Genomic DNA, 24,934 nt, shown 5'->3' with positions numbered 1-24,934 from the left:
GCAACCGGTTTCCATATTAAAATCATCTTAATCCAACGGCCTTTTTCTTTCAGTGTACAGTGTATGGTCAAACCAGTAAAGTAAATAATAAAGGTCCCAAATATATATATATTTTAAAGGCAAATTTCAAAGCAAAGCACAAATATTTTCTTGCCCATGTCCACGTCCCACCACTGAAGAGTGCTCAAAGGGTATAATTGAACCTAATGGATTTGTTGTACTTCTGGACTCATGATAATACGAACAGACCTTGTATAACATTTTTAGCAAATAAAGGAGTGCTTATCTAACTATTTGTTCTCTCTGCTATGTCTCCTTAAAATTATAATTCAATCGGGAAACCCTACGGATGTAAACAATGCACTTATTGGACACACAGGAAAGACTATGTCACTCAGTCCCTACCATATTTAGTTTGAGACAAGCTAAAGATTGATAGTGGTAACAACTAACAACCTAAAAAAGGTTATGGAATTTGAATTGAATGTATCCAATTTGGCCCAATCAGAAATTTAAAACATATAGCACTGACATTTCGGTCAAGCATTATTTAGCTTCAGTTGCAACTTTAACTTAACAATCATTAACTTGTAATACTCTTTTTATTTTTGAATGCAAATCTTCTTTTTTTTCTATATTGTATAATTTTTGTATTCTAGCTTTAATATTTGTTTCTGGAATGTTCAGTACTTTCATCTTAAATGTATCTTGCTCCAAAACATCAAAGCAAATTTCTTGCATGAGAAAAACCATCTGGGTAATAAACCTGATTCTTTTAAATAAAAAGTGTTGCATGAAAACAGACCATGAACAAGAACAGACATGAATCCATATGAGCAAAAGACAAATGTTAGCTTTTATTTTTGAGATATTGAGAAACTGTTATAAAACCAAAGCACCAAGGAAAAAAACACCAATGGCTGACAACTGATTCAGTGAAAAGAATACTTAAGCCAATATATGTAACCAAACCTTGCATCCCTGCCTTCACAAAATAGGTATTTCAAAAATGAATGTATACAGAACATTATTGTTTTACCAATGCAAAGCTTAAAAATAAATGAGTATTCTACAACGATTAAAATAACATATCTGTAATATATTTATTCAAGAATATGGTGATAATTTCTAAGCCTATTTTAGGGACAATAGGGGCAATAGTGCCTGTCAATTGTATTAACTTGAAAAAAAATTCAAATACCTTCAGAGGCCCAATAATACTTGAGTCAATTTCTACGAAAAATGTCTTGAAAGTGTTCATTTTAACAATAACTTGTACACAAGCATTTTAAAAGCATAGCAACAACAGAGCTAAAACTAAAACAATGCAAAGAACAAAACAAACCTTTCAAGGAAAATAGTTAGAATTTTTCTCCTCATATACAACACACAATTATTTTTTAAACAACCAGTATAGTTTTAACAAACTGACTAATTGGCAAGAGAATTATTGCGCCTGATCTTTCATTTTAATAAGTAGATCTTGGGGAGAGTGTATTGAAGGTTGTACGACTCTGGTAAGAAGTTGATAAGGAGAGGGGGGAACCTAGGTCAACACTGCTCCGGCGGGAGCTGCGTCGTGAACCACTGCGTGAACCACTCCTGGAGCCACCAGCGGATCCTGGGGCAGAGGAGGCATTGTAGGGACTGCTGATTCCTCTGGAAGACTCAGATGATGCCTGGAGCATTTTCATCCCATTGCTTTCCTCCACCAGACAATTATCCATAGCCTCCTTGTAAGAGATCTTAAGTTTGGTCTTTGGGCAGGTCATGTTCTTTGTGTGGTTTCTGAGGTCTTGGAGATTCTGAGCTGCTCTTACAGTCAGCCATCCCATTTGAATGGCGTCTTGCATGGTTCTTCGACAGCCCATTTCTGGGTCATAAACCCCCCCTGTGGCAGCCTGGAACTCCAGGAACCTATTCCCTGCCTCATATGGCAGCCACATCTCCTTCATGGCCTGAGCAGCAGACATCTTCTTCTTGGTCTTTACGTCCTCAAAGCCAAAGTAGGCTTTTTGGGCAGGCTTGAGCTTATGGGCCATGTCATCATTTATTATGCCCTGTCGGGTAGCCTCTTGGATGCTTAGCCTACGGCCATTTGTGGGATCAATTATTCCTCCAGTGCAGGCCTGAGCCTCCAGCAGTCTCTGGGCAGTGATGGAATCCAACAAACCACGATTTAGAGCCTCTGTGATGGATATTTTCTCTAATGTATCTGTGTGAAATATGGCACCCACAGGTTCCTGTTCCCCCACTGATTCAGCAACAGAGGCTAGGGTGAGAGAAACACTGGATATACCCCTTAGAGAGTCAGATGAGTCATGAGCTGTACTACTGGTTGAAGCGCTTCGCTCTGTGAATGTGGTAGTTCTTGTTGTGGTCATCTTGGCAAGGGTAGGTGATAAGGGTCTTAGGGGGACTGATGGTGAAGAAGATAATTTCCCGGACAATGGAACCGAGACTGCTGATGTTTTTAAAGTTGAAGATGATGTAGTTGAACATGTAACTGGGGCAACTGATTTTGATTTTGATGAAGATGATGTTGATGATGATGATCCACGTTTGGTCTTGCTGGTGACGATGTCTGCAAATTGGGTAAGAGTGATTTTACGTGATGTGTAATCATCTAAATGGGACTGACTAATAATTCGCTTTCCAATCAGCTCAAATATATCATACTTTCTTCCAGACTTCTTGTCCATGATGATAATCAACTCTACAGAACCATCTGGAGCAGTGGTAGTTATCTCTTCCCACTCACACTCCTGATCGGACAGCTCCAGGAACGTGTCATGGTCAATATAACCTTTGTCATATGCTTCACGTACTGTCATCTCTTTATTAGTCTCTGGGTCCACAATAACCACTCTCCTCTTTCGTGTGCGGTTACTCAGAGTTGACTCTAGCTCGTCCTTGTCCATTATAGGCAAAAGGATGAGGCCCGTCTTCTTATCTGTGATACAGCGTTTCTTAAGCTCCAGATAGGTTATGTTTTCTTCTGTGTTAGGATCAAAGTAGCCCAGAGTCTCACCACTCTGATCAGTCAGGGTCTTGTTAATTTCTTCATTAAAGTAACCTCTCTTGTATGCTACTTTAATGTCAACACGATGGCTGTGTTCAGGATCAATGATACCACCGCTGGCAATCTGGGCGTCTAGTAGACGGATGCCATGACCTTTCTCCACTAGACCTCTCTCTATGGCCTGAACAAGGGAGATAATCTTGTCTGTACCCGGCAGTTTGTAACCAGTCACAGCCCTCTCTGCTGATAGCAAGTTGTCTTTAAACTCTGGCCCAAACAGTTTTTTATTGTAGGCATCAGTTACAGTAAGGTAATGATTGTTGACAGGATCAACTATAAAACCGGAGGCTGCCTGGGCCTCAAGCAGTTCCAAGGTGGTCCCAGGTTGCAACAGTCCAGCTTTCATTGCGTGATAGACCGGCATCACCTTATCCGTGGCCTCATCATAAACTCCTGCTATGCATGTGGAACCTTTCAGGTAGGAGCGCAGGCGGTCTTCAATGTCCTTGCACGTCAATCTGCCATCCCCCAGTTTTTCCACATCCGACTGATTTAATAGGTTTGCATTCACTAGATCTATGACCGACACCTTGCCTCTGAGCCCCGGGAAAGTTATTGGCTTCTTAGGCTCAGGGAGGAGCAAGAGACCTGTGCTTGGATCAGCTTTGCATTTTTTCTTCAGAGATACATATGTAGTTGCTTGTTGGGAGTTTGGGTCCAGATAACACTTAGGAGAATTATTCAGGGCCTGATATAGGTCGTCATCTATGAGATCCCTATCCTTAGCAATATCTTTCGGAAAGAATACGCTGAGGGCAGGGTCCAAAATACCCCCTACAGACTCTTGAGCCTGAAGTATACGTAGAGCTGTGTCCTTGTCAATTAATCCCTTCTTCATGGCCTGGCCTGCTGACAGGAGCTTGCCACTATTTGGGTCTCTGTAACCTATAGCAGCAGCTTCAGCTGCAAACAACTTTGATTCATCCTCCTTATCCACTACTCCTCTAGCACATGCTTCTTTCACTGTCAGTTTTTGATTAGTTTGGGGATCAATTATTTTTCCAGTGGCTGCCTGAGCATACAGAAGCATGTCGGCACTGTTGGATGACATAATGTTCTGTTTCTTGGCTTCTGTGAAAGACATTTTTCTTAAAGGTCCAGCTGCAACACCGGCAATTGACCCCGTCCCCTTCAGAAATACCATTTTATCCACAGACACCTCTGCAACATTTTTCTCCCCATTTATTAGTTGATTAAATGTTGATTTGTCCAGGATTCCACAATCAAGCAACTGTTGTGCTGTGACGGACTTACGAACACCATCAAAGAGAAGTTTGGAGGGGTCACATTTGTTAGAGACTGGCAAAAGTTGTAGGCTTTCTTGAGGCTCTATCATGCATTTTTCCTTCAAAGACCCATAGCTGGTATTTTGTTCAGTTTCTGGATCACGGTAACATTCCGGACTCTGGTTTAGAGCTTGACGGAGGTTTTCATCTAAGAGGTTGCGCTTGATAGCTGTATCTTTGGGGAGGAACACACTGAGATTGGGATCTATAATACCTCCCGCAGATTCCTGGGCCTGCAACAGGCGAAGCCCAATTTTTTTGTCAATGAGACCCTTCTTCATAGCCTCAAACACTGAGAGAAGCTTGTTTGACCTAGGTTCCTTAAAGCCAACAGCAGCAGACTCTGCTACCAATAATCTGTCTCGATTTTGAATGTCAATCACCCCTCTGGCGCATGCCTCTTCTACTGTCAGCTTCTGATTAGTTTTCGGGTCAATTATATAGCCTGTGGCAGCCTGAGCTTCGAGCAGCAAATCTGCACTTTCTGGTTGCAGGAGCATTTGTTTCTTGGCATCTAAGAAAGACATTTTTATTTCACATTCAGCTACCACCCCAGCAATGGGTCCAGTACCCTTTAGATAGACCATCTTTTCAATAGACACATCTTGGACAGATTTCTCCCCTCTCACAAGCTGATTAAATGTTGGTTTGTCAAGGACTCCACATTCAAACAACTGCTGTGCTGAGACTGGCTTGCGGATTCCATCAAACATCAGTTTGGAAGGGTCTTTCCTCTCAATTATTGGCAGAAGTATCAGGCCTGTGTGAGACTCTGTTTTGCTTCTCTTCTTTAAAGATCCATAGCTGGCCTCGCGCTCGGTGTCTGGGTCAATGTAGCACGAAGGACTCTGGTTTAGAGCCCGATAGAGGTCCTCATCCAAAAGGTTACGCTTGATAGCTGTGTCTTTAGGAAGGAACACACTGAGATTAGGATCTAGAATGCCTCCGGCGGACTCCTGGGCCTGCAGGAGACGAAGCCCAGTGTTCCTATCAATTAGGCCCTTCTTCATTGCCTCAAACACTGACAGAGGCTTTGCTGTGCCAGGATCCCGGTAGCCTACAGCCGCAGCTTCTGCTTTCAAGAGTCTATCTCGATCCCTAATGTCCACCACTCTTTTGGCACATGCTTCCTCTACTGTCAACTTCTGATTGGTTGAAGGGTCAATGATGTGACCCGTGGCAGCCTGTGCATCCAGAAGCAAATCTGCACTCTCTGAGGGCATGAGCATTTGTTTCTTAGCCTCCGATAGAGACATTTTCCCCATAGGTCCAGCTGCTACCCCAGCAATTGATCCGGTCCCCTTTAAAAACACCTTCTTATCCAAAGACACCTCTGGGACAGTTTTCTCTCCCTTTATTAGTTGGTTGAATGTTGGTTTGTCCAAGACCCCACAATCAAGCAACTGCTGCGCTGTAACTGTCTTACGGACACCATCAAAAGTCAGTTTGGAAGGGTCTTTCCTCTCAGTTATTGGCAGAAGTATCAGGCCTGTGTGAGACTCTGTTTTGCTTCTCTTCTTTAAAGACCCATAGCTGGCCTCACGCTCGGTGTCTGGGTCAATGTAGCACGAAGGACTCTGGTTTAGAGCCCGATAGAGGTCCTCATCCAAAAGGTTACGCTTGATAGCTGTGTCTTTAGGAAGGAACACACTGAGATTAGGATCTAGAATGCCTCCGGCAGACTCCTGGGCCTGCAGGAGACGAAGCCCAGTCTTCCTATCAATTAGACCCTTTTTCATTGCCTCAAACACTGACAGAGGCTTTGCTGTGCTAGGATCCCGGTAGCCTACAGCCGCAGCTTCTGCTTTCAAGAGTCTATCTCGATCCCTAATGTCCACCACTCTTTGAGCACATGCTTCCTCTACTGTCAACTTCTGATTGGTTAAAGGGTCAATGATGTGACCCGTGGCAGCCTGTGCATCCAGAAGCAAATCTGCAATCTCTGAGGACATGAGCATTTGTTTCTTAGCCTCCGATAGAGACATTTTCCCCATAGGTCCAGCTGCTACCCCAGCAATTGATCCGGTCCCCTTTAAAAACACCTTCTTATCCAAAGACACCTCTGGGACAGTTTTCTCTCCCTTTATTAGTTGGTCGAATGTTAGTTTGTCCAAGACCCCACAATCAAGCAACTGCTGCGCTGTAACTGTCTTACGGACACCATCAAAAGTCAGTTTGGAAGGGTCTTGCTTCTCAGTAATTGGCAAAAGTAACATACCTGTGTGAGGCTCTATTGTGCATCTTTTTTTCAATGCTTCATAGCTGTCTTCAAGCTCAGTTTCTGGGTCAAGGTAACATTTAGGACTCTGGTTTAGAGCTTTTCTGAGGTTTTCATCCAAAAGTCTGCGCTTGATAGCTGTTTCTTTAGGGAGGAACACACTAAGATTAGGATCTAGAATGCCACCCACAGACTCCTGGGCCTGCAGGAGACGTAGTCCAGCCTCTCTGTCAATAACATCCTTCTTCATTGCCTCAAACACTGAGAGAGGCTTGGTTGTACCATAATGGTTGTATCCCACAGCAGCAGCTTCAGCTGCCAATAATTTGTCTCTATCCCTAATGTCTACCACCCCTCTGGCACATGCCTCCTCTACAGTTAGCTTCTGATTAGTTTTAGGGTCAATGATGTGGCCTGTAGCAGCTTGGGCTTCCAGTAGCAAATCTGCACTATCTTCACCAATAAGCATCTGTTTTTTGGCTTCTGTAAAAGACATTTTCCCTCTAGTCCCAGCTACAACCCCAGCAATAGGCCCAGTCCCTTTCAATGGCACCTTTTTGTCATCAGACACCTCCGGGACTGTTTTCTTTCCCTTTTCTAGATCTTTAAACGTTGGCTTGTCCAGGACACCACAATCCAGCAGCTGCTTGGCTGTGACAGGTTTCCGAACACCATCAAAGACTAGTTTGGAATGATCTACCTTCTCAGGGACAGGAAGCAGAAGAAGGCCTGTGTGTAGTTCTACCTTGCATCTCTTCTTCATTGACATATAGGTTACGCCATCCTCACTTTCTGGGTCCATGTACAACTCAGGCTCCTGATTCAGAGCACGTTTTATGTCATCATTGATTAGGTTACGCTCAATGGCTTTGTCTTTGGGAAGAAACACACTGAGTACAGGATCTAGAATGCCCCCCACAGACTCCTGGGCTTGTAGTAGACGCAATGTTGTGTTCTTGTCAATCAGTCCTTTCTTCATGGCCTGAAATACTGATAGGGGTTTGCTGGTGCCAGGACCACGATATCCTACAGCTGCACCCTCTGCTGCTAGCAACCTCTCCCTTTCCTCTTCATCAACCACACCTTGAGCACATGCCTCTTCAACTGTAAACTTCTGATTAGTTCTGGGGTCAATTATGTGGCCTGTTGCAGCCTGTGCATCCAATAGCAGGTAAACACAATCTGGTGGCAGAAGATTCTCTTTCTTGGCTTCAGTTAATGTCATTTTGTATAGGGGTCCAATAATAGACCCTGGACCTTTCGGACCTTCAACTACCACCCCAGCTATTGGACCTGTCCCTTTGAGATTAACCTTTTTGTCATCAGACACCCCAGGGACAGTCTTTTGTCCCTTTACAAGTTGGCTAAATGTTGGTTGGTCCAAGACTGCACAGTCAAGCAACTGGTCAGCTGTGACTGGCTTACGGACTCCATCAAAAACCAAAGAGGAGGGATCCACGGCTGGCGTCTCTTTAGCTTTTGTCAGCTGAGTTTCCATGTTTTTTCTGACAATGGCCACATCCCTCAGTTCCTTCTCCTTGTCTGACAGCCTACTTTTATATTTCTCTTCAAGCTCCTTGAGTTCCCGCATCAGCCTATCCATCTCACTTTTCAAAGTCTTCTTTTCACTCTCCATACGATTCTTTTCTGTATCATATTGCCTTATCATGTCCTGCTTACTTTCACACTGGTCCTTCCAGTAATTGAATTCCTTCTTCACCCTCTCGTTATCCTCTTGTAGACGACGCAGCTCAGAGTCTTTGGACGATTTAATTAGCCTGAGTTCCTCTTCCAGTATGCGGCAGCTATCTCTATCCTTGTCTGATGATTGTACTTTCCTCAAAAGATTATCTCTCTCTATCTCTATCTCGCTGTACTGGGACTGGATGGTTTGCATCGTGACTTTTGTCTGTAGAAAAATAGAGGGAAAAAAGAGAAAGATTGATAAATACATTGATATATTTACTGCATATCCAAAGCATTATTTTATGCATTTTACATCACAGCATACAATTACAGAACCAATGACACTGGGATAGAACATGTTGGAATAGAATCAGAAATGATCATGCTACTATCAAAATTAAATTACACACAATTTGTACTGTTGCTTGATAACCTTATTGTTAAAGTTAAACACTATAAAGGAGGACAGCACACATACTTGATCTATTCATGCAGCAGGATACTGAAAGGAGGTCTTACATTTGAGCTCATAGATGAATTAAAAGCGACAGAAGGGATGTCGCAAAATGTTTTGGTTCTGTTCTGCTCTAGTTTGTGTTCCTTCGTCCTGCTTCTATGTTCATTTCAAATGGGACAATGTATACTAAACCAGAACATGCCCAAGTATTTAATCTAAAAAAGCAATTGAATGGATTCAATCAATTTTAACGATTATTAAAATAGTAAAATAAAAGGTTAGTATGTGTGCGTTCCGCCAAGATATAATTAGCATTTTTAAATGACCAATATAATATGTAAACTGATTCCCTTCAGAAGAAAGGTGCAAACAGCACAATGTCTAACAAGACTGGGAAGTTTCACTATATCATAATGACATTACAGTAGTATTCTCTTTTTTAAATGATCAAGAAGCAAAAACACATTTTCAAATTTCAAAAGTAATGGATTTTCATTGTAAAATCAACCTTCCCAATCCTGAAGACAAACTACATTGTACATAACAACTTTAGATACAAAAAAGAGAGCAACTGTTTTGACTACTACTATGAACATTTTGTAAATTTGTAAAACAGCACATGTATTAATGTCAATAGATGATTCAATCTTGATGTAATGGCCTAACAAGAAGAGGTGCCTCTAATACTGTAATAAATTGTGGATAATTTCAATGAATAGCAGTGCTGTTTTAACAAGTTTGCAAAGAGTGTCTTAAAGTACATCAAGATGCTTCAATGAAATGATAAACAGCATCAAACTGTGGAGGACTGAAGGTAATGATGTCATTTTTGTTGTTGATCATCCTTGGCGAAAAAAGAAAAAAGGCAACAAAGCATGCAGACTGCACATCTATGCACAGTGTGGGCAGGGAGACAGTTGTTTGGGGAGGTCGGCAGGCAGAAAGGCACAATGTATGCTTGCATGAAAGTTACTGACATGCAAACCTATGCAAACACATACAGACATATGTGTTCAAATCAGAGTCTCCAAGTGGGAGGCTTCTACAGAGGAACTAGAGGTGTTCCAGCATGCAAGCGAACACTTGAATTAAGCTACTATTAGCTACTTGATTGATCCGAATTGGGACTCTGATTTGGAAAGCGGAGAGCAGTCCACGAGTTAGTGCCAAACTTCGATGTACCTCGGTGGCCTGCTTTCGTATTTTCTCAGTCTCCAGCTTGATTTTCTCCCTCTCTGAGGAAAGCTCTGAGATCAGGTTGTGGTAATCTACATTGCTGCGCTCACTGGCCTTCAGCTGCAGCTCCAGGGCACTAATCTGGGAGGAGAGCTCATCAGCACTTCCCTGTTTGCTTCTCAGGAGTTCCTCTTTGTCATGGCGTGTTGCCCTTAGTTCCTCCTCTAGCTTGAGCCTCTCTTTGGTCTGGGTTTCTGTCATCACCTTTAGCCTTTCAAGCTCAACAGAGCTCGCATTCAGTACCTTACTCTTCTCTTCTATAGTTTTGTAAAGGCTCTCGTTCCTGAGGTTTGCCTCTTTGCCTCTGGCCTGCTCCTGGAGGAGTTGTTGCTGCAGAGCCTTGAGCTCGGCACTCATCTTTGACATGCGCTCTGCAGATGCCTTGTTTTGTGTTACACTTCTCTCCAGTTCCTCCTGCAACCTAAGACGCTCTTCTTCACCTTTCTTTTCTGACACACTGGTGTGTTCTTGGCTCTGGCGTAGAGTGGTAAGGGTGCTGACGTACTCTGTCATGGCACTGGTGGTGTTCTCCAGCTCTCTTTCTACTTGCCTTCTTCTGGCCACTTCCTCCTGGTTAGTCTTCCTCAGATTCTCCACTTGGCTCTCCAGCCCATCTCTAACATCCTGAATGTCTTTCATTCGTCCCTGTAACTTGCTTAAATTCTGTTCTACTCTGATTCGCCCCCTGCTCTCCTTTTCCAGATCGGAGCGGATCTTCTGAAGCTCCTCCTCGCACACGCCCAACTGGGTAAAAGCCACTGATGAACTGGTGAGCTTCACCTGCAGCTGGGCCAATGTCTGTTCAAGCACAAGCTGCCCTTCCTCTATAGTTCTCCTCCTGCGGGTCTCCTCCTCCAGACTGTGAGTTATGTAGGCCAGCTCGTCACTCTTCTCCTGCAGTCTCTTCATGACCTCCGCCAGCTCCTTTTTATACCGCCTAATTTCCTCATCACTCTGACTCCTCAGCTGCTCCAACTCAATTTCCAGATCCCTACGCCTGCACCCTTCCTCTTCGGCGACAGAACGCTTGCTGTGAGCTTCTATTTCTGCCCTTTGCCGTTGTTCCTCAGCCTTGCTCATAGACATCCTGAGCATGCTGAGCTGCTCCTCCAGATCCCTCCTCTCTGCCTCCACCGCGTTGTACTGCAGCTGGAGATCTGCTGTATCCTCCTCCTTCTTGGCTGACAGCCTATGGGTGTCTGTGCGGCTGACGTGGATGTGGGATTCGTAGCTGAGCTTTAAATTATTGATCTCCGTACTGCATTGGCTCCTTACCTTTGACATCTCCCTCTGAAGCTCCTTGATCCTGGCGGCCTCCTCAGCCAGCTGCCGCCGCAGCTGTTCCATTTCGTGCTCCTTAGTTGACACATTCTTCTCCAACTCCACCTTGGACCAGCTGACCGTCTCCAGCTCCTTCTGCCTCTTCCTCAGCACCAACTCGTACTCCTCCTGCTGTGTAGTGTAGCGCTCCTCTGCCAGCTTCTTCTTCCTCTTTTCTTCATCGAGCATATATTGGAGACGAGTCACCTTATCGGTGAGGTCTGACATTTGGCTCTGGTAGCCGTCCAGGCTGTCCTTGGTGGCATTGCACTTCTGCGTAGTTATGTGCTTCACCTCCTCCATTGACAGCAGCTGGTCCTTCGAGTTGGACAACTCCAGCTGGTAACGTGTAACGGCGTCTTCCAGAGATTTGTTCTTGGCATGGCTGTCTTGCATGTTTTCTCTCAGCAGGCGAAGTTCTTCTTCCAACAGGTCAATCCTGGTGTTACGAATCTGAAAGCAAGATGAAGCAAAGGTGAATGCAGCGGTATTTTACAGAACTTTGCGACTGGCACACCATCACCTAGATGTGGTTCTATGAGACATTTGGCTATTTAAAAAATTTACCACACGCAATGTTACATTTAGCTTAAGGTCAAATCCTGCCAATATCCTGCTCCTTTTAGCTTGCTTCAGATTGCCACAGTCTTCGGAGGAAAAACATCTGTCTCTTTAGCTTCTAGAAGCTACGATTTCTTCAACAGCTTGACACCAACTTGTTCCATCTTGAAATGTAACATAATAATAATACTGAAGCGTGCTTTAGAGCTGAGAATAACTGCTAAATTGGGAATAGACTTTTGAGTTATCTGCTAATTAGTGCACCTTTTAATATTACATGTCCAACACCTAAGTGTTCCCTCAGTGTAACTCAACTTTAATCTTTCAACATCGTGTACAATGAGCATTCATTATTTATTTAATAATGATCACCTACTGTGTATGCAACACATGAAGCCAAAGTCTATTCATAGTCCCCTGGCAGGATGTTAATAAAAGCTGATCACAAACAAACAAACAAAGCTAAAACATTCAGTAAGACACAACATTTGGATGTTTTAAAAATAATAATTATAAACACAACAGTACCTTGAGCTCCTCCATGTTTTTCTGCATCACTCCCAGGAATTTGGAGTAGTCATCAGAATGGGCGAGCAACTCCATGTAACGGGTTTGCATTTGTGTAGCCTGGAAAAAACAAGGCAAACTCAAGGATTAATTTAGAAAGAACAAAAGTCAACTTCACAGTTTCTGAGAAATGTCCCTGATCCCCTTTTATAGCATTCATTAATAAATGCACAAAATGTTGTTTCAGTTTTTAATGATAGACAGCTTTTCCAGTTTTATTACTTCCACATTGAGATCCATCGTTGGCGACTTCAGCATTGTCCTTTTGACGGGGATGTTGAGCAAAGTCTCTAAACCAGAGCTGTAAGCTGCCAAGTCTGTCTCATAGTCCTGTAAAACAAACGGGGATGTCAGGAGCACACCAACACATGTTTTTGTTTCATTCAAATGAAGTAATCTGGGGAAATGTAAGACTGCACAAACAATGTACAAAGGAAGTAATAATGTACTTCAATAACACTACATTTGCAAAGCACCACGAATATTAAAAGTATGTGCGTATCAATCGGTGAAATTATGTTGAATAAGAGGGATAGTTGGTTTAGTGGATTGTTTGAGTATTGATCAGTTAGTATAGAAAAGCAATAATAATAATGACTTTTTTTGTTTTTTACATATTTTTGAAATGTTTGACAGTAGTGCACATATTTAAAAATGTCTCTGCCGATTGTTGCTGCTATTTTCTTATTTTTTAAATAAAAAGATATTACAATATATTTGTCTGTCCTTTATAACACTATCTTTGAATGAGACTAAAATCTTAATAATATTTTTTACGAAATCTCTTTGGTCTGCTGTACTACTGTCTCCTCAGTGAGGAGATTTTAAGTTCCAAAAGTCATTGCTTTCATTTGATTCCTTTTGTCTTTGATGGTGAGTTTTTGTGCGTTTGCCTCAGATAGATAACTTCTGCTCCGCTGCGACGGAGTCTGAACGAGCGGTGCCACTATAGACAAAGTGTAGGAGTTGGGAAACCTCTTCCCAGCATGTCTGACCGATGCATTGGTACATCCGTAGTGTAATATGATTTGATTTAAAAAAGTGAATTTGTATCTATGAAGGTCTCCTCACTTTGATAGAGCTCACACAGGCCTCGTTGTCCCTCAGCACTCGCTCCACTGTCTCCCTCTTCGCTTTGATTTCTGAGTTCAGAGCCTTTAGGGAAACAATAATATAAAGATGTCAGATGAATTGAAGTCATAGTGTATAAGTTAATGAATAGAAACAAATGGCTGAGCGGGACACCTTCTGTTTGGTAATATGCTCCGTCAGTGCAGGGATGCTCTCGATCTTGGTGGCCCGCAGGCTGTCTTGTTTCTTCCGTGTGGTATCAATCCAGTCAATAATGGAGGTGCTGCGCTGCTTGTAGTGCTCCAGCTGAGGGTGATACACCTGCAAATCCTGGACTCTGCAAGCAGGAGAACACAATTGAAATAAAGAAACCAATCTTCTTCATGTTTTTCAGTATAAATGAAGATTACTATGAATTCATGTGAGATACAGAGACGGAGGAATGAGTTCCTGTCTACACAACACTCTAATCCGATGCAAGCCGTCCCGTGTCAAGGGCTGTATTATAGGATTATTTTATAGATTGCAGATTTTCTTAATTCATTTATTAACTGCATGTTTAAAAAGTCAAGAAATAATGAAAAATGCCCATCACGAGTTCTGAGAGCCCAAGGTGTCACCTAAAAATGATTTGACCCGATCAGCATTCAGAAATCAAAAGGTGTTCGATTTACAATTCATACAAATTAAGCAACAAAGAATAAGCTATAACATGTTAGCAATGTGCCTCATAGTCTGTGTATTGATCAACAAATAGTTAAAGTAACAGAAATATTCAACATTAGCTCATCTTCTCTTACATTTAATTTGACGCGTCTCACTATTAAAAAGATGCCATACATTCAACAAAAACATGAGAATGCTTGAGCCTTTTTACATTCTTAAATCTGTCTTGAATGTGCATGCAACAACCAGTTGGTGGTGGCATTTGTATAAAATAGATATGAAAGAGAGAGGAAGCCATACCTGGTGTCAATCTGAGCTTGGATTCGCTTCCAGCGGTCAGTCAGCAGGCCCACCTGCTCACTGTATTTGGATAGCATCATGTCACACCTGTAGAAGGGCGCGCCCACCTGGCCGTTCCAGTGGTTGGCCTGGGATAACTCTGCCTCCATGGAGGCCAACACTGACTTCTTCATATCCAGCTCTGCTTTGATATTCTACACATCAACAACACAGAACAAAACCTCACATGTAATCAAGATATTTTCAAGTAGCATGGGATGCACCGTATGTAAAAAAGTCAGAAGCTGGTTGGTGCAAATTGCAGATACTGTTGCAAAAAATGTGTGAAATTGTAAGATGTTCTATCAAATACCTTAAGGGTCGACATGTAATCCTCCACCTCACTGGGCGTCAGGGAAGTGGTCTCTTTTTCTGTTAGCCTTGCTTCATGAACTTTCACTATGTCTTCAGCTCGTGCCACGCTCTCCAGCATGTCCCTTAGAGCCTGGAGCCTGATAGACAGGAAGAAATACAATGGAAATCATATATTTAGTTAGATTAATGAGTCAGAGTAGCTGATTTTACATATTTATTGGTTAAGTAACATATACAAAATGTAAAAAAGGGTCATATTAATATACAAAGTAACGTTAGGACATCTTAGTTTGGGATCTTACCGCTGCAGGTAAGCTGACGAGCTGCTCTCAAGACCGCCCAGTCTCTGGTTAATAATCTCAATCTCACTGCGTAGGAACTGGGCTTTATCCGGGTCATTCATGCCCTCCAGCTCCTTCAAGATTTTCTCCCTCAGACGTACGTATTCCTCGTTCATGAAGTGGACATCCTGCTGCACCGTCTGTAGGGAAACATACAATCAATTACAATTATTGCAATGCGTACGTATTTGGAACAATATTAGTTTTCTGTAACCATTTAATACTGTAAACTGTTCTTCTTGTATTAATGAGCTTGCGTGTCTACCTCTAACTGAGAGATCGTAAGGCCACAGTCGCGTATCCCGTCGTCTCCGAGGCAGATGTGAACATGCTGACTCAGCATGCCCTCGGCGCCCTCCAGCTTGAGTCTGAGCGTGTGCAACTCAGATAAACTGCGGGAGGAAGAGAAGGAGGAAGAAGAGGAGGACACTTTCCCCACCTTCTTCGCAGCCTCTGCCTTGGTGGCTTTAACTTCTTCCTTCTTATGTACTTTATTTACCACTTTGACCTCCGTCTTCTTCACTTTCTTAACCTCTTCTTTTCTTCGTAGTTCTTCAAGTCTCCTGGCCTCCGCCTCTGCTGCAGCCTGTTGCTCCAGTAGTAGCTGCTGCTCCTGCTGTTGCTGTATCAGGATCAGGTACTGTGTGTTTTTCTGATCCGCTGCTCGTTCTGCTTCTAATCTCCCAGCTGTGAGAAGACACAGGTGTTTTTTTTAATAATTGGTTGTCAAAAACATAATTAGCTGGTTATTGTGATTAGGGGACTTCAAATGAAAAGAACAGAGGGTGCATTATTATTAAGATCTCAAATCAATTGTGATTCATGGCCGTTGCTTTCATTGGCATCTAATCATTATTTTGTTCATTATCAAAACAAAATGACACAGTTAACAATCAAAAATCTAAGATGTAATACATTGTTTTCATGCATGTGTAATACTGACTGTAAGCAGGCAGCTGAACCACCAGCCCCTCGTAGTGGGCCTGGGCTCCGTTGAACTGGTTATCCAAGCCAATCTTGTCATCGTCAGTAAACATCTCGGAGCCGTAGCTGCACAACTTGAACTCCTCGAAACGAGTCTCCATGCGCTTGATGAGTTGCCGGTATTCCTCAGGAGGCATGTGGGACAGCTGAACACACACAGACAAACATTACGTTTGAAACAGAAACCAAAATGTAGGGAAATGCACTTCATTTAAACATACTAATAATACTTTAGGCTAACTTCAGAGAGTGTATTCATCACTTACCATGGTCATGGTGAGGGAGTTGATTTGTCTGATATCAATGAGGCAGTACTGCCAGGCGATGAGACTCTTGACGTTGATGTACAGCTGATTCCAGATTGACATGATGGCGTCGTAGTACTGCTCATTCCTAAGGATAACACAACATATGAACCTTTACCTCACAACAACATTTATTGCACCTTCTTCTCTGCCAAAGAAACAATTGTTGCCCCTTACTTGTTGGCCAGACTGATGCCGAGTGGGTTAGGGGGGGGTACGATCAGGCACACAGAGGGCACCGACATATCCAGGCCTCCCGGACCTGTAATGTCCCACTTACTGCGCTGACTGTTGTTATTTAGGATCGCCTCATCTCCCTTGCAGATCACCTTCTGTGGAGTCCGAAAAAATGAAATTCTTCAATAAAGACAAGCTTTTCTGGGAACATAAGATAGAACATAAGCATTCATAGAAGCTGTCATTTATGTGTGTCTTCTGTATTTGTATGTGTGCCCTCTATTTATAACTGTTTATGTTTACACTTTGTAACTTTGTTTTAAAAGGCCCTATCATGCTAATTCTTCTGTTTCAATGTGTGAGTGTGTGGGAGAGAAACTCCCTCTGCAGGGAACTTTGGGATTTTAAATGTTGCAAACCATTTACATGCACAACAAGCTAGATAACACACTAAAGAAAGTATAATTTAAATAAAAAATCCCTTACTTACTCAGAGATTAGATTCTTGATGAATATTAATGTTTCCCAAGAGTGTATCATATTAAAAAAAAACGGACCTGTTCTCGTTTGAAGTCACACAGGGCTTTGACGATGACTTGGTTGTTGCTCTTGTCTTCGGCGTTTCTGGGTTTCAGCCTCACAATGCTCCTGGACTTGTGGACCAGATGCTGAACCTGCCTCTTGTTTTCCATAATGATCTCTTTCTCTTTCTGAAGAACATAAAACAAAGACAAGATCAATAACAATAACAATACAGATTAATAATAATAATAATAATAATAATAATAATAATAATAATAATAATAACAAACTGTTCTGTGGCTTATTCAAACAGAAAACAGTAATAATACCAATATCTTATTCATATAACACACAATGAAAAAAGGCAGGTAAAATGCATAAAATAGGAGGTAGACTATACAGCCGGTCTTAACAACTTACTCCAAGGTCACATTTTAAAGACGAGTTTTGGCTACATCTACAGAATCAGATATTTTTATTAAAGGGGAAATTGACAAAATAACAAGCTGGTTTACCTCCAGCCCATTGAGGATCTTCCCTAGGTCCTCCAGAGGAGTGTTCTTGTCACAGATGAAGTTCTTACGGACCGTCTCGTGTTCCTTCTGCAGCTTGCTGTACGTCTCATTGGCCTCTTTAAAGAACTAGGGTGCATACAAGGGATAATTAGTATCAATGGATAAAAAATGCATATTTTTAAGTGGGTTTTTAAGTTTGACATTTTTTTTTTGTGCAATTATTTGGCCTGTCATGGATATTTGAACGTTCAGGAGGAGACAGGAAATTATGGAGGGAGAAAACAATACAAAAATATCAACAGCTTACATCAAACCAGTAACTTAACCAGTGGACCCCCTGCTATATAGAAATGTAATCACCAGCTTAACACAGTTTCTTACTCTTATTTTAGCTCAATGTTTGGTCACCACCACCAACTCCTTAGGAAAATACAGTATTACTCCCTTAACATACTAAATGCTTCATTCTGTTTACCAGCTAGTCTTTAAAAAATGTGTCTCCAGTTTGCTAGTTGCTTTGCATGAAATGCTTATTTAAAGCAATTATATCTGTTGCTATTATGTTGAGTCCTTCTACCTGGTTGTAAGCGCCATTTTCCTTCAGGTGAGTATCAATGCACTTGGTGATTTGAAGGAGCCAACTCCACTGAGTCTGCAGAGTGTCACTGTAAGCCTGAGAAACACATAGAAAACAACAATTAGAGTAATATTAGATAAGGCCCCTACACACATATAAATGCATGTAAACACTGTGTTGGTCAACTGATGACGGGGTCGGTACACACCTCGATCTTGTCTGAAGCCGGATGGTTGTTCTTTAGGAGTGCATCAACTTTTCCTTTGAGTTTATTCAAGTCCTTCTCTTTTTCCTCCAGGGCACTCATCAGTTTCTGTGATGTAAGAAGAGTTTCAGTAATCACAGGGGACACATGGGACACCGGGACGCAGCTGGAGGAACACTCTGTGGCTCCGCTCTAAGTGGATGACTGACTGCAGCTGCCAAAAATCGAATGTATCCCAGATGATTGCTCCCCCATGAAATGCAGATTAAATTCATAAATTAAAGTATTTTAGATTTACAGGATTGCCAAGAATGTTAATAGACTAGTTATATGCTCCTAAATATGGATTTTCATTGGACCAATCCAATTCTCTCCTGGTTCTCGCTGAACTTGTAATCTTTGAGTAATTTTACTAACCGAGTAGCCCTCCTGCTTCTTCGGGATGTATTTGTCGATGTTCTTGTCTCCCCAGTCAAACATCAGCTCCTCCTCCTCCCGTTCGTTCACCCACATGATCTCTCTGGAAATATCCTGAATGATTTTCTTGAGCTCCTGCAATTGCTCGGTTCGACCAATGGACATTTTCTAGAAAGGGAAAATAAGAGAATGTTTAAATACAACAATGCACCTGAAAACACAAGTATAGGAGTGTCCGCTACTGTGGTAAAGTGCTGTTTTTTTTCACCTGCAGACTCTCCCACTCCTGATCCAGAGCATGAACATTCCCCTTGTCTCCATTCTTCATCTGTGGGAAAAGAACCAAACCCAAGTTAGTGAGTAGAGAGTAATTAAACAATAACCCTCTAATACTATCACTTGGGAAAGCACCATAGGAAATACACAATTGTTTTCTTATTCTTACTTATTCCTTGTAAGAATATCAATTATTAAACATATTCAAAGTAATTAGTTAAATATGTATAACTTAATTCCTAATGGTGGAAGAAGCTAGAATAAATAAAAAATACCATAAGAGACCTTGATAAAAGATTAGAAAAGTGATGATATAACACAATACTTGAATAATGACCAGGTGGTCAGATGTGATGATTAATGTATATATGAATAATAATGTTGAATCCATTATGTGTAAGCAATATCTTATAAGTTATTGTCAATCAATGTTTCCCCTTTTAATATAATTAATTTGTTTGACTTGTGGATTGTTTTGTAGTTATTTCATATGTTTAACGGTTCATTTTATTTGTAACACAATAATCCCTAAAATGCTGATAAGAGTGAAAAATATGAATCACAGTTTCTCAAAATGTCTTGTTTAGTTTGCACAAAAAAATATGTATTTAGTTTAGGGTTAGGGTTATATGATATGCTATATATAGAAACGTTTCCATAAACCTTAAATGTATATAAAATCCAGAAATGTCCATATTGAAGATTGTGGAGATCTTCATATTTGCGGCTTGAATTTTGAAAATGATTTCTTCAATCTGAGTCCCTCTAGTTGTATAATAATAATTACTATATTAACCACCCGTTTTAGTGTTTTCTATGATATATCAAAAACAAATGAAAGGATATTTAATTCATTTTCAACATGTTGAACATGAAAACGAACATTTATTAGTCAATGTAGGTTGCTTGTATGTTCTCTTTTCTTTTTTTACAAGATTTGTTATTTTGGTCTAATTTATAGTTGAAAAAAGATACATATGTCATTGTGTGTATTGAGATGCCAGTCTGAAATCCCGATTCAAATTGAGTAAGTAGAATATAAAGTCTTTGGGTAGGTAGGTTATGTGCTCTCAAAACACCTATCACTGGGACTTCTGTTTGCAGCACTAATACATTTGGCATTGTTCCAGCTGAACCCACCAGGTCCTCTCTGGCCCGGTCCACCTCTGCAGACCTCTGGTTGGCGCTGTGGAAGCTCTGGTGGCTGAGGACCTGCTGCTCGATGGATGCAGGGTCGTCTCCCCAGGGGGCCGTTTCAATCAGGCGCTGAAACACAAACATGTATTTACATCAGCAGAAACACACATTGTTTTTCAGACACGAGAGGGAGTGCCTCTCATTTGCCTGATATGCATACTCAATGTCACCAGCAGGTGGCGGCAAGACTTCTTTTATTTAATTTTTTTGAATTGTATGAGCCTTTCACCAAAACCCTCAGGAATCTACCAGAAGAACATTGGTCAGAGAACTGAAGGCAAAACAAAACCATCTTTCAAAAATTCAACTGTGTCATCTTAAGTGTTCTTCTTACATTCCACAATAACTACTTACAGCAAAGGAATGCATTCATGTAACTCTAATTTTAAAGTATTAATGAGCATGAAAAGGCTTGAAAAGCATCTGTTTGCCATGCATAAGGCTTTCCTATTCTAAATGGGTTTTTTTTACATTCTGCAATGTACATCAATGCAATTTCAAATTATGCAAACTATAATCGGAACGATTTGATCAATTAAAAACATAAACAATATAAAAACATGTTAAGCTATATTCTAGGGGCTGGTTCAACTTCTAAAAAAACAGGTCACCAAGGAACCACATCAGTGTAAGTGTAATTAGGATGCTAAACACCTTTTTATTAAAAGGGGCAATTTCAAAATGTGATTGAAATGGTCGTCCCTCCCCAAAAAGTCAAACGCCAGAATTGGAACTTCCTATCACTCTTATATTGACTGACATGGCTTTAAATAAAGTGACCAAACCTATATCTAATAACATTTCAATATATAAATAACCTTATCTCTTCAACTAAATATATAACAATACTGTAGCCAGCTTTACTGTATATTGTATGGTCAATCAAATGCATGTATGGCCTCACTTTTTTACCTCACCTGAGAGATTTGTGTGTGTGTGTGTGTGTGTGTGTGTGTGTGTGTGTGTGTGTGTGTGTGTGCGCGTGTGTGTGCGTGTGCGTTTGCGTGCAAACCTTGCGTTGTGCAATCCATCCAATAGCATCTTGGAAGCTCCTTCCAGGCTCCTCCCATCCTCCCGAGCTTACTCTGGTGCTCCTCCTCCTGTGCAGGCTGCCCGTCATGGCCATCTGGACTACCTTCAGCTGATCTTTACATACCTCCAATCTACGAGTAATGCAGAGAGTAAGGAGATTTAGGATTTTTAAAAAAAGGCTATTCAGAGGAGGGTGAAGGAAAGGGAGAAGTCTTCCTTACGTCCTCACTACGTTGTCATTGGGCTGTCCCAGTTGTCTCAGGTCCATGGCGCAGTTCCTCATGTGCGCTATAGACTCTTTAGCCAGCATCATGTAGCGCTCTACATCAGCCGCGGAACCGCCCTGCAAGTCATAATCCAAACAATCAGGGAGGTGTACAAAACCACATTGCAGAGGCCAAACATATTGATACAGAAGTGTTTCAGTCTCTAGAAAATGTGAAAAATGTTGGATATTTCTGTTTGCAAAATGAGTAATATCTAAGAATTATTCACCATTTTATCTGATTCATTCAATGTTTACCAATGAAAGTTTTTGAATGTATCTGCTTTTTTTTTTTTTATGTTCTAACTTTATAATATGTCTGTTGGATTATTTGGATATGCCACGGAGCCATAAATCACACACCAATGTTATGCATTAAAAACTATTGGTTTATCACTAACTTACTACTTTACTTTTACTACTTTAAGCGTCTTTGAGTTGTGAAAAGCGCTATATAAATAAAATGCATTATTATTATTATTATTACTTTGCAAAAAAACAGACAATAAAAAACAGGCCCAACAAAAGCCTATCAGCCTGGTTCCTTTTCACATGTTCAGTTTTTTTGACAACAACTCAATCTTTCCAAGTCTGCCGATAAAATCTTACAGAATTAGATCTGACTCAGACAGGATTGTATTGCATCCCTGAAGGAAAGCAGCCACATTAACGCAATAACAACCAGTCATGACTCACAGATTGAAGGGCGTATTCGGCTTTCTTCAGGTACTCCTGGCACTGGTTCTGCAGCAGCACGGCCCTCTGGTGGATGGTGCTGAAACCACAGCAGGGGGCAGCAGAGTTAAAAGTGTCACTATCGAGCTCATTGTTATAATAATATTCAGATGCATTATGTAGTAAATGCATAACCACCAACAGTTTGGATCAGCAGTCACAAACGTTCGTATTATGTAATGCAAGGAGAAGTGAGCATTTTCAATTTTGTTCACCACTAAGACCACACAGATTTGATGTCATGTCCTGTGCATCACATTAGGCTTTGTATGAGTATGTAACAGTAAAACAGTAATACAAATATGCGTTATCAAACATTTTGAACGAACAGTCTACTTATGTTAACTGGTATGATTCAATTTCGAACACTACATTTTTATTTAGAAATGTGCACTTGTGATCTATTACAAGCTGGTATGCATGGCTCCATAATAAAAACATTATCATTATCATCACATGCAGTGGTTACAATAAAAACTAAAGTTGGTGTCTCTGGCAAATAAGGGATTTGAGGCCGATACTGGAATTGAAAATGAGTTAATAAAAAGGTGATTTCTACTTTCTTTTATTTACATAATATACAGTATAGGCACATTTTTGTATTAAAATATTTAATCAAAGCCTACAAAACGATATCTTGCAAAACGTTTGAACAATTGAGCACTTCCAAAAAAATAAAAAAGGTAGGTGCAATGAAAAATAAAAAAACAAGGTTGAGGACAATGCTGTTCCTGCCAAAATGCTGCTGATCTATGGGCCAGGTCAGGTTATCAGTCAAGTTATACATTTCTGAAGAATTGTGAGGATTTTAATTTGAAAAACACCAGCACCAATCTTTTGAGGCCTCTACCAAACCTGCTCATAGATATCAGAAACTACATGATATTAACTCTTAACAAATAACTTAACCAGAAACTATTATACTACAATAGATTTCATTGTGTCGACATCTTGGGATTGTGTCAGCCAGATGCCCCGTCTGCACTTCTCCCAAAGTACCACAGTGCCATATTTCCCTTGTGGGTGATAGTGGAAGGTCTGAAACTGATACACATGTTTCTGGAACAAGCTAGTAGAGCTGTCACAGCAGAGGGAATGTAGCAGCTCACTAAGAGCCATAAATTAAACTCAGTTATTCTCTACAGGGACGGAAGAATCTCAGCATTTTCTTTGGAATCAGCAGAACATCAGCTTTAAACTGGCTTTAAATCATGATTGAGACATTGCCGTGCAGCTTGGTTTTATTATCTCAGTGTGTTATCAATGCAATAAAAGAGTCAGGTGAAACGATAACTCCTTCAACAAACAAACTATGAAGGCACACATGCTTTGACATGAATCTTGCAAACTCCTTTGGATTTGTATGGAGACCGGATGACTTTGTTAAACCTTAATTCATTAAAAACTGTTCCAAAACGTAATGAAACCGTAGTTCTTTCAAAGTTCAGATTTGTATTATGCAGAAACATTTCACTTCAATCATGGTCCCTGCACATATTATCATGCATTGTTTGGGGAAATGTGTTTAACCTGCAAATGACAGGACTTGGAAAGGAATGTATACTGGGACGAAAGAGCCTGCCCTGTCATCATCAATCATCAATATTTAATGGCAACCAGCTTGCAGGCGTGTATGCCTCCTCGCTGTAGAGAGGGCCACATCATGTTCCCCTGCTGCAAAGAAACTGGCAACAGGTGACTGTGAGGAAAGCGCAAATTAATTAATTAAACAAACAAGAAAATAGAGCCATACCTCGATCCGCCTCCCATGCCGCCTCCGCCGCCTGACATTGCCATGCCGCTTGCCATGCCGCCTCCCATTCCGCCTGACATTGCCATGCCGCTTGCCATGCCACTTGCCATTCCGCCTCTCATTCCGCCTGACATTGACATGCCGCTTGCCATGCCGCTTGCCATGCCGCCTCCCATTCCGCCTCCCATGCCGCCTGACATGCCGCCTCCCGAACTGCTCATCATGGTGCTTGTATGTCCGCCTTTTATCCCCATACCGTTGGACATTGTGCCTCCCGACATCATTCCGTTCATCATTGCTCCACTTGGCATGCCGCCTCCAGAGGACTTTGAAAAGGTGTAGGTGTTGTATCCTTCCTGGTAGGGATCGTATCCATTACCACCACCGTGCACGACCTCGCTGCGTGCGTAATTGCCAGTCAAGTCACCTTTGGAGGCCGAACTCTGGCCATGGTACAGGCGATTCTGGGATCCGTAATGACTCATTCTAGCAGTGATATGCTCACCCTAACCCTACTGGGGGGAAGTCATCAGGAAGTTAGTCTCTCTGTGCGCTGGCCCCGGTCCCTCGGTCTCTCCGATCCAGACTGAACTCAGGCGTCAGGGAATGATCGTTTTTGGAGGCTGGTGACCACACCTCTCTGTCCCTCCCCAACCATCTGAGCCAAAAAACGTTTCTCCTCAGTGCCACTCCCCTCCAAACTCTCCTCCAAACTCTGCTGGAGGCAGAGTGTGTTTGTGTTCTTGCAGTTGTGTCGTTGTGGGGACCATTTTCACTTGTGACACAAGTTGGGACATAAAACTTATGAAATGTGACCGCCTTTGCATAC

At 41.6% G+C, this 24,934-nt stretch overlaps 1 protein-coding gene across 2 annotated transcripts; it reads right to left on the bottom strand.

Annotated features, from left to right (window-relative positions):
• Positions 1–833: 833 nt before the first annotated feature.
• Positions 834–24,702, bottom strand: dspb (desmoplakin b). 2 transcript variants are annotated; one of them, XM_079686990.1, is made up of 24 exons: positions 24,106–24,702; positions 22,314–22,392; positions 21,574–21,695; positions 21,333–21,483; positions 20,264–20,389; positions 19,116–19,175; positions 18,848–19,015; positions 18,434–18,538; positions 18,226–18,321; positions 17,649–17,774; positions 17,169–17,321; positions 16,612–16,766; positions 16,396–16,522; positions 16,089–16,275; positions 15,411–15,832; positions 15,107–15,285; positions 14,803–14,941; positions 14,451–14,644; positions 13,659–13,821; positions 13,485–13,568; positions 12,636–12,743; positions 12,375–12,473; positions 9,912–11,738; positions 834–8,495 (listed from the first exon to the last, which is right to left on the bottom strand). In XM_079686990.1, the coding sequence occupies exons 1-24, from the start codon at positions 24,588–24,590 to the stop codon at positions 1,470–1,472; spliced, it is 12,381 nt and encodes a 4,126-aa protein (XP_079543116.1). In that variant the 5' UTR covers positions 24,591–24,702; the 3' UTR covers positions 834–1,469. The 2 variants fall into 2 exon arrangements, with proteins under 2 accessions (XP_079543116.1, XP_079543117.1); XM_079686991.1 differs by having other exon boundaries at positions 11,241–11,738; positions 24,106–24,699.
• Positions 24,703–24,934: the final 232 nt, after the last annotated feature.

The sequence above is a fragment of the Notothenia rossii genome (genome assembly GCF_949606895.1).
Source record: "Notothenia rossii genome assembly, chromosome: 1".
NCBI classification, from domain to species: Eukaryota; Metazoa; Chordata; class Actinopteri; order Perciformes; family Nototheniidae; genus Notothenia; species Notothenia rossii.
This window is presented reverse-complemented; position numbering and strand designations above follow the sequence as displayed.